The sequence below is a fragment of the Berghia stephanieae genome, chromosome 8 (genome assembly GCF_034508935.2).
Source record: "Berghia stephanieae isolate SIO BIC M18660-M18661 chromosome 8, UCSD_Bste_1.3, whole genome shotgun sequence".
Lineage (NCBI taxonomy): Eukaryota > Metazoa > Mollusca > Gastropoda > Nudibranchia > Aeolidiidae > Berghia > Berghia stephanieae.
In genome coordinates this window covers 36,610,346-36,621,342 of record NC_088367.1, presented here as the reverse complement: position 1 = coordinate 36,621,342, position 10,997 = coordinate 36,610,346, and the positions used below count along the sequence as shown (strand labels likewise).

Genomic DNA, 10,997 nt, shown 5'->3' with positions numbered 1-10,997 from the left:
TATACTTTTTCTTTCATTTAGAGTTGATATTAATCTTGCAATTATCGCCAAACCAGACATACAACATTAACTTTATTATATATTTAATAAAATCGTATAATCATTTTGCCACAATTTTAATTTTTTTTTTTTAATATTCTGATCATCATTTGCCACTTTCATGACATTACATGGTGTCGTTTAAATTTGCAGTGGCGTTATGCAATGTCACTGTGCTATTCCGTGATTTAACGGACAATAGTGTGATAAACGCTCACAAACTGGAAGGGCAGCTAATCGTAGCCTTTGGAACGTCTCCAAAAATCACATCAAAATGCTTGGCCATGGTTACAAAAGAAAATGATAACTAAGCTGTTATTAGTGGTTCTAAAGGTAAAAAAAAAGATCCCATTGGTTGCTATATTGAATACAACTCACTGTTTACTTTCTTTTGGTACTGATCACTGTTTATTGGGACTTGATATTTTGGGAAGTGTCAGGCCAAAAGATAATAAAGGCTACAAGCAGCTGATTCAGCTTGAAGGCAATAAATAGTGTATTGAAGGAGTCAACGGCTGAGAACCATGATGGAATATAATGTTAACCATGTATTAATTCTTCTTTTTATTTGATATAATTTATTAACTTATTATTATATAACAACTATATATATATATCAACTATTGTCAATTCTTTTTGATTACATTTTATCAGCTACCTTTTATGCTCCTGATATTACTGTTTACATTTTTCATGTTTTAATGTGGATCATTCTTGACACGATTTTAAATCTTTTGATACTTGGGAATCAATTAACATCTAATACCCCCGCCCCCGCCTCTCTCTCTCTCTCTCTCTCTCTCTCTCTCTCTCTCTCTCTCTCTCTCGCTCTCTCTCTCTTTCATAATTATTTTAATACGGGCAATAATGTTAAAACGCCTTCTTGATGTCGTCGGTTTATAAAATTTTGGACAAGATAAAAGTTATCTTAATTAATCAAAATTAGCAAAATCGACGTGCATGATAACTGAACGCAATAATGGGCATGTTTTAATTTTAACATTGACAACATTTCGCGCTGATTTAAGAGTATGTCCATCCCAACAATGAGACTAATATATCGATTTGGGATGTCAGAATAAATGAGTACACGTCGGCAAAAATGAAAAAGTTTTTCAAGGGAATAGACTCAAAGGAGAGTTAATCCCCATCCCCCTACCTTCTTTCAAAGTGGGGGAAATAATGAAATATACATAAATTAATCAATAATAATTAAATACATAGAAAGATAATAGATGAAAATAATAAATGAATAGGTAAATTAATTAATGGATTAATTAATTAACCTTACGTTCTTCGATGTACATTAGTGTTTTAAAATTTGAGCATATTTTAAAAATAAAAAAAAAATATATCTATGGTTGTCTGTAGGAGAAAAAGAAGATTTTTTACAATTTCTCATATTATAAGAATCATTGTCTTTAAAAAGTGTTATGTTTGGAAGACCCTGTTGTAAAAAAAGTTATAATTAAATTAAAACAACCAGATTTTATTATTTCTCACTAAACGAGCCAATATTTGTTACCTCATAAAGCAAACATCAGGCAAGTTTTACATTTTCTGCAACGATATCAGCCCTATGTGACGTCGTTTGAGGTCATGAGTTTTAATGTTGTTAACATGTTAACATTCTTTCAGAATTGTCTCCAACTCTCATTGCTACTGCCAACATGTCTCGTCACAGATACCGACGTGTATTCAACAATCGGAGTTTTGTTATGTTTTTTTTTTCTTTTTTTTTGTTTGTTGTTGGTTGTTTTTTGTTTTGTTTTTACTAATTGTTTTTGTTTGTCAACAAACCCAAACAGATGTTTTTTTGTTGTTGACATTTTGGAGACATTCTCAGGACTCAGAGCAATGTAGAACAGATTTTGATGTGATGTCAATGCTCAAAGAGGAAGACAAAATATAGAGATCTCACCTGTTTTGTGGTTTATTTATAATTCTATATAAATCAAATGATCTCCTATTATTTTGAAAATCAATATACACTGCGATCTTCACCACTTAATCGAACGAAGTTGACGTCACTTAGCTCTTTGTTATTATTTTTAGACAGCCGGTTAGTGATTAGTTCTCACTAAATGATACCAGTCAGACTATAGATAGAATGCGCTTGGCCAAGGAGTTCACAACATTGCCATCCGGAGGTATAACGGACCAACACACAAAACTCTGTGTAACCATGAACTTTTATAGTCTGGTTAATACAGTTTTGTGAGAACAACTCACAAACGTGGATGGCAAAAAACAATAACAAAGACCTGAGTGACGTCATCTTCGAACTATCTATAGATAGTGTGCGCTTGGCTAAGAAGTTCACAAAAAACAATATCAAAGACCCGAGTGACGTCAACTTCGTTCTATCTACTTATAACGTTTATAGTCTGGTTGATACAGTTTAGTGAGAATTACTCATAAACGTGGATGGCAAAAAGCAATATAAAAATTTTTATTCTCTATTGTCTTCTGGCACTTTTCTATTCACTTCATATCTTGTTGTTACCAACATAAGTGCCTGCTCCACTCACTTTTCTGAATTAAAAATTCACCCCATACACCGGAGCATACTCAATGTCTCAATCGTTTCTATGTTATATGTTTGTGTTGAGAATATTGGCTATTAAGCTTAACTGCTGGTCAAAATTATTCGCGATGGTGGTGTACGAACGAATCGGCGGTCTCAAGAAGTGGGTGAGAGAGGGATCCAGAAATGACTTTGGGTTTGAAACGAATATTTTTGTGTTCGTTGATAGCTCACACGGTAGAGCCACGCTCTCACCTGCCAGGCGGAGTTGTCGTACCAATAAGGTCGCAGGTTCAAACCCCACCACCGCCGCGGAAAATTTTTATTCTCTATTGTCTTCTGGCACTTTTCTATTCACTTCATATCTTACAGTTTTGTGTATTGGTATGTCTAATTTGGCTGGCGGAAGTTGTATTTCAACTAAACGCATATCATCAAGAGCGGGATGTTTATTTTTTATTTATTTATTTATTTATTTATTGGGCTTTCCCCCAACTTTTGAGGGGGTCCCGATAGCTCAGTTGGTAGAGCACTCGCTTCACAATCAAAGGAACCGAGATCTATCCCGGGTGCAGTCGAGATTTCTTTTCTGACCCCTCTGTCCACTCTGTCTGAGTGGGTAGCTGGGTCTGTTAGATCTGGCGGAAAGTACTTTGCGACAGATTAGCGTCTATCCAAAGGGTAGGAAGCAATTACTATTGTTTGTTTCACGCTATAGAGACCGGGATAAACTCCGGCTCCATGGCCCTAATCGCTCTGAAGGACTACTTTTTTTCCCAACTGATGAAAAAGTTGGACTTAAAAGACTTAGAAAAAAAATAGGCGATAAAGTAAAATTACATATTTCTTATTGGTGACCAACGAAAAGTATGACAAGTCTCCGTTAGTCGCCTTGAAAATAAACATTACCACAGTCCTTCAACCATAGTTGTGATGTTTTAGTGTTTGATAATAGAGGGAATGTTGTCATTTGTGCTAATTGAATATCAGTATTTTATTTGTAAAGAATACACAAAACAATACAAATAGTTACATTATCAATAAATGATAAATGATAATATCAGCAGTGGTTGTGGTACCGTGTTGTTTTTATTTTATCAATGATTTGTCACTATCAACCTCTACAGTGACAAGGAGTAGCTGTCGTTCTTGCCTGCCTATCTGTGTGCATGGCTACTGTATTGATTGTGTGAGTATTTCTACGGCTTAATTGTCTGATATGTAAATTACAATTAATTGTTTAGTTAATTTTTTTCCCCATATTTGGATAAACGTGGATGCTTGGTGCTAATGATCTTTAAACAAATACAAAGATTAAGAGTAGTCTTAGCTTCAAGAGCTATGTTCAATAGATTTATATCACATACATCTAATTAGGGTTATGGCACGATTTATTATTCTTGCATGTGGTCTTCACGCATTGTTTTGAATTTAATATTTCTTGTGTTCTCTTTAACTCTCTCCTTACCAGCCATTTTCAGGATTTTCCCCAAAACTTCACACCCAACTAACACAAAAAAATATATAATTTTTATCACTCAAAAACAATAGCAGTAAAGTTTTGAGATAAATAATTTCTTTAGCAAACATGCTCTACAACACACTGTTCATTTCCTTTAAATGTTATGATGTACAAGAGAAATTTTGAAGAGGAACAATGTTGGTTGTATCGTAATGAATGTGACGATTTTCTTATAGTTGGTAAGGAGAGGGTTAACTCACTGCCCATGCTATTAAAAAAAAAATTTTTTTGGGATAAGATATATTTAAGCAGATGGTATAAATTAACAGGTTACCGGCTAATTAAAAAAAGATATGATTTCTGATTCCTAATTAATTGTATGTCATGAAGTCTTTATTAAAGAATGCGTGCTTAGGAATATATTTTTGGAGGAAAAAGCTAATGAACCAGAATTACTCTCTTACTTGGACAATATTAAAGATTTTTTGTTTTTTTGGACATTTCGTTTTTTTTTTTAAATTGTGCTTTTGTTGAAGTGGAGTCCGGCAAGTAAATATTTCTCTCTTTTAAAATCTTTATAATAGGAATCAGATTTTTTAAAAATGATTTTCATTGTTATTATTATATTATTATGGTTATCTTCTATACGCGTGTGTATGTGTGTGTATGTGTGTGTATGTGTGTGTGTGTGTGTGTGTGTGTGTGTGTGTGGTTCTGTGTGCGCTTTGCATGTCACGGTTAAAGATATATGTTTGTACACCACATGAGTACATTTAAGTTGAAATACTATCTTTACCACGTGTATCGTTATTGTAATATTTAATCAATAGATTTATGGCATTACTAATTAATATTAAGGGCATTCAAAGGATCTTATGTTATGTTATTATTTAAAAAAAACGAATGACCTCTTAGTCGACAAGACATGTTATACTAAAACTACAATTTAGAGGGGAAAAATTCTATCACACCAGTGATAAATCTAAATGGGCCTCAGATTATTCTCCGAGCAGTGTAGCACCAGTTCCGGTTTTGCAACGTCGTTGCACCATGTTGATATGTGTGGTATTAATTTATCATTATCAAATTCCTAACGTTTGAACACATGCAATTATTTTAAAATTATTTATTCATTTCTTGATTTATTTATTCATTTATTTATCAAAAAATCATGATTTACCATGATGTAGGTTGGCCCCTAATTCACAATGAAACTTGGTTGGGTCAAGTGAAGTCAAGACATCAATAATTCATTTATCATGCTATAGGGAATGAGATTAGCGGAAGAATAGCGTCCCTTGATTGGACGTCACCCATAGTCTGTGACGTCACCGGCGGAAAAGTTATTAAAGAGAGAACGTCATGTTGGTTGTGCGCATGCGTCTCTCGTCCTCGCTTCCGGTGAAAGCGGCTTGAGACACTTCAAAACCAAATTGACGTTCTATCTGTAACGTGACGTCCAATCAAGGGACGCTACTCTTCCGCTAATCTCATTCCCTATATGTAATTAGTTGGTTGTCTCCCTTATTATTGAAGTATCGCTTATGTTCCAAGTTCAGCAAAAGTAATCATGACAATGGCATTCTTCACCATCACAAACCAACCCTCAGTTAACACTTTAACCTTAACGAACGAATGGAATTTTATGTACTATTGTTCAATTTCTAATAAAACTGTACCTCATCCGAAGGGGTTAACATATACGTCATATTGACGGCGATTTGGGCGTGTTGCTGGTGAGATCACTATATTTATAAAATAACAAATCACCTGTGAAATTATAAACTGCAGCCACATATTTGATTTGAAATTAGTTTTCGCCCGCAACCTGGACAATAACCCTAAACCCAGTATCCACAACTCCCTGATTAACCCTATAGCTGAATTGATTATAAACCTTCAATCCAATCATATAATATGCGATTGACAAATAATACGGCATAAGTCGTGTAGGGACTAAATGGGGAGCAGAAGTCGTGACGTCACAGCTTCCTCTCTCTTCTGGTTCAAATCTCGTTGGAAGTGTGTAACCAGTCCTCCAGACAATAAATAGTCAATGTAAAGGTTACACAGTGAATCATAAAATTGCATACCTATTTTAGTAGCAAGTTGTAAATGCCGATTTTAGATTACGGGGTGCAATAGATCCGAGTATGGATGATCTTTATTGACGACCAGCATTTAAATAGGCTAAAAAATAAGATGCCTTCACTCTGAAACTAGAAGATCAGTTGCACAATGCATGTATCCAGTTATTCGGAGGATTGGTTTTACACTTCCAAAGAGACTGGAACGTGTATTATGACATCACAATGGTGTTCCATAATTCCTCTATTTAAAAAAAAAGCGCCGTCTAAACAACCCATTCTTACTGTCCCATAACAATGATAAACTGTGAACCATCACTGCAAATGCTTATTAGCTTATGATCAATGATCGTTAATTACGGTTACAAATTTATGGATTTTTTGCCCCATGCTCCTGATCCCTCATCATGTCGACTGGTCAAAATGGCCCTCAATTTTTAAAGAACATTTTAGGCTCATATTAATTTAGGTGCCTAGAGCTGATTATATGGAATAAGCGCGGTATAAATGATGATGATCGTTATATTATTATTATTATTATTATTATTATTATTATTATTATTATTATTATTATTTTACTGTTATGATTATATTATTATTATTATTATTATTATTATTATCATCATCATCATCATCATCATCATCATCATCATCATCATCATTATTATTATTATTATTATTATTATTATTATTATTATTATTATCATTCTTCTTCTTCTTCTTCTTCTTATTATTATTATTATTATCATCATCAATTTATTACTATTACTATAAAGCAAAAGTTTATCTGGCCAAAATGATAAAAGCGTTTTGTAATTGTAGGAGATAATTTGACACAGGTAATTAGACTCACCCTTTGATTTGTAGAACCCGTCAGTACCCACCCAGCCTTCCACCATTCCCAAATCAAATCACAAACCCTAGCACAACACCCTTTGATTTTGCTGAACAACACGACTGTTTTATACTCCTCTTATTGAATATTCTGTTCATCATTCACAAAGGAAAATCTAGTTAGCCGCCATGTAATATAGTCGGACGTTGGGTTCAATTTTTAAAAAAATAATATATAGCAATAACATTTTTATGAGCTAAATTATTGACTAGCGTTGTGTAAATGTATTGAGAACAAATCCAAGCATATAAAGAAATATTGTTTAAAATAAAGAATATCTATACTTTTCATTCACCATCATTACCATCGTCATCGTCGTCATCATCTTCGCATTCATCATTATCACCATCATTATCATCATCGTCGTCGTCGTCATCGTCATCACCATCAACATGATCATCATCATCATCGCATCATCATCAACATCGTCAAGCTTACACAACTATTTCCCTTTCAACACCATTCCCCGCCCAGACTCATGAATAAGTTGTTAGCATCCGAGGGCAAGAAAGCCATTTCCTTCCAGAAGAAAGTTGGCTCTCCCTTCATCGCTATGGGCAACAGCGAATCGTTCTGCAAAGGTCTCCTTGCTTACGGTCTTGACAAGGAGTTTCAGTTCCAGGTAAGTAAAAACTGAACTACAATAGAAAGGTTTAGTCCCAGAATGGCTTATATCATCCATTTTCTATTCACAATCAGTGATGGGTAACAGTCTAGTAGCCTCTTCAGATTCTGTACACGAACATTATTATTATCATTATTATTATTATTATTATTATTATTATTATTATTATTATTATTATTATTATCATCTTCATCATCATAACTATAATAATAAAAATAATAATAATAATTATTATTATTATTAGTATTATTATTATTATTATTATTATTATTATTATTATTACTATTATTAGAAACTATTATTACTATTATTATAATAATAATTTATTTTTATATTTAGTTTTATTTATCGATCTATTTATTTAATTTCTTATCCATGCAGGGCGTTGATTTGTGGGAAGGCAAGAAAGCCCAATTCTTAAACGTTGTCAACTCTCTACACAGCCTTGGCATGGTGGTAAGACAACGTCAAACGTTGTTCTTGTGCTTTTTAATGATTTTGTTTTTGCTTGAGACAAAACTCTTGAAACTATCCAGTAAAAAAACATAACAAAAAGAAATGTGCATGCTACGGTCATATTAGAAGGCATGAAACGATCCAAAATAAAATGCTGGGAGGATTTTGGGGGGGGGGGGGGGGGGGGGGAGAAGTGACATCAGGGAAGATCAACGAATGTTTCGAAATTGCCCCATAGAGAGAGAGAGAGAGAGAGAGAGAGAGAGAGAGAGAGAGAGAGAGAGAGAGAGAGAGAGAGAGAGAGAGAGAGAGAGAGAGAGGCCATGGCATCCAAGAAGGAACTCAGACTCAGAGAGGGGGTAACTGATTTTTACAATTGTTGGAATTATTGCTTTTTTTCTATTGTTGTTGTTGAGTCATTACTTTGATTATTTTTGTTGTTGTTGTAAATATTGGTAATATGTTTTGTTAATTATCAGACAGTAATTTCTGAATACAGAATGTAATGCTCGTTATTATAAATTGTTGATGAGGTTGGTGCTGTCAGAGATCATGTTGTGGCAATGTTTTAAAAAGTTGTCAAGGATTTGCCAATGCAAGATGCATCCGATACATTTATTTTGAGAAGCAAAGTTTACGTGTTGATCTATTTTCCGTTTTTTAAATTTTTTTTGTAGTTGACACACACACACACACACACACACACACACACACACACACACACACACACACACACCATCCGTTCCCTCTGTTAATACGTTTATTCTTTTAAAAATCAAGTGGAGATATGAATATCTTGAACATTTTGAATTGAGAGCGGCAAAAAACATAATCCATTTTCACTGACCTCGCAAAAATGATGTTGAGTAGTTGTGAACTTGATTCCCATAGAACTTGGTCGTAACTGTTGGAGATTTGCGTAGTCAGACGACGTGCACAATATGATTCAATAGTCTGATGTCACGTCCGCCCAGCAACGAGCAGCTTGGTTCTAAACAAATAAAATCGGTACTTTTTATTCTTCATGCTGGCTAAAACTTTTTCACATGTCATGTGATCAGAATGTACGAGTATAAAAGTTAAAACATGATAAAATTTATAATGTTTTTCTCCTCTGGATACACGTTTATGCTCGTCGGAGAAGTATTTCATATATCATAGAACCAGTTACTAAGTTACCATGCGTCATTACGAGGGAAGTGACGTCACGACTGTTGAAGCCTATAAAGGTAGGCTAAGGAATAAAAGGAAACGGAAATCTCGGCGATGATCAAGTGTTTCATTACATAATTGTTATGATTGTAAACTTGACTAAATATGTATGCCGATAAATACGACCATCAATGTGTATCAATATTAACACCGACGTACAAATAGGGGTATTTTAAAAACAATATTTACTTTAATATATTGTCACGGGGTAACATTATCACCCCCGACATACAAATGGGACTAGTTCTTTATTTTACTATATATCGTCATGGGGAAACACAATAATACCCGACGTACGAATAGGGATAGTTCTTTATTTTACTATATATATTGTCACGGGGAAACAAACTTTCCCCCGACGTACGATTAAGGGGTAAAAACACGACGTACGATTAGGGCTAACTGGTGAAAAGGGGGGGGGGGGGGGGGGGGGGGGGGGGGGGGGGGAGGGGCAGCATTCATAGATGTGTGGTCCTGCTTCGTTCTGTCACAATGTCACGTGACGTGAGATATGCAAGTGACCGATTGGTGACAAGCGGAGTTATCTTGAATACATGTTTACCAGCTAAAATTGGAGACCTTCCATATCATAAACATCGCTCACTAATTTTTTGACACAAATGCTATAAAACTGTGACAGTGTAAACTCCTCTGCGTTAATTCGTCAAAACGTAACCTTTTTCAAAAATCATAGCCCGATATTTCCCTAAAAGTAGACGGCCACCAAATGAAAATGAGCTGTGAGTTGTATTCAATATTGCAAGAAATTATATCATTGGAACGATATGTACAACAAGCAACCCACTTTTCACTTTCTTTTGGCAATCGTCGCCGTGTATTGAGTATTGAGTCTCAGGCTATGACTTAGCAAAGGCTACGTTCATAACATAGCAAAGCTACGGTGAAATCTTCACCAAGCTGGTTCGGTTGGTAGGCATGTGTTCAAGATGGCTATGGTGACAACAATTAAAATATGGCGTCAGTGGTTGAGAGGTATGAAGTATTATATTGTAACAAAGCCAAGCAATTTTGAGCATGGCCATTGAGCCCAAAACAATTTGGGTTATTGGTTGGAAACATTTCAACATTTATAATTTTTTTTCACTCTACGCAACTTCTCAAAAATTAAATAGTATCCATTTTCCTCAATATATTACCATTCATTAAACCGTTTATATTTGATTTTCTTTCAGGCTAACAAGAAGGGATTTGAGCCCACTTACACCGGACAGCAAACGGAGTACTTGGACAACGAGTAATTCTTGCGTGCTACGCCATCATTTATGGCGCTGCTGCTCATGAGCTCCGTTACCATGTCAACTATTTTATCATCTTATAAACAAAATTCGTCATCATTGCTTCATTTATTATAATCGACATTTCATTCTTTCAGCTTGCGATCTAAATATCAATCACACTATTATATTTAAGTCATTAATATATATATATATATATATATATTATATATATATATATATATATATATATATATATATATATTATATATATATATATTTGACTAAATCAAACTACGAAATGTTTTAATTTATTAATGTTATGAAATTTTGATTTTAATTAAATTTTCATAGTAATTGATTGTTTGCCAAGTAAAGGTATGTTTACTTTCAATTTTGCGACTTTTTGAAATGATAACGAATCAATAACGATTTAGATCAATGAAAAATATAATTAAT

General features: G+C 34.1%; 1 protein-coding gene across 1 annotated transcript in view; it reads left to right on the top strand.

Annotated features, from left to right (window-relative positions):
• Window positions 1-10,751, top strand: part of LOC144978589 (transgelin-3-like) — a 43,360-nt gene extending 32,609 nt beyond the window's left edge. The window contains exons 5-7 of the mRNA XM_078924863.1: window positions 7,485-7,632; window positions 8,017-8,091; window positions 10,497-10,751. Of these exons, the coding sequence (XP_078780989.1) occupies window positions 7,485-7,632; window positions 8,017-8,091; window positions 10,497-10,562 (289 nt within the window). The 3' untranslated portion in view covers window positions 10,563-10,751. The remainder of the gene's footprint in view (window positions 1-7,484; window positions 7,633-8,016; window positions 8,092-10,496) is intronic.
• Window positions 10,752-10,997: the final 246 nt, after the last annotated feature.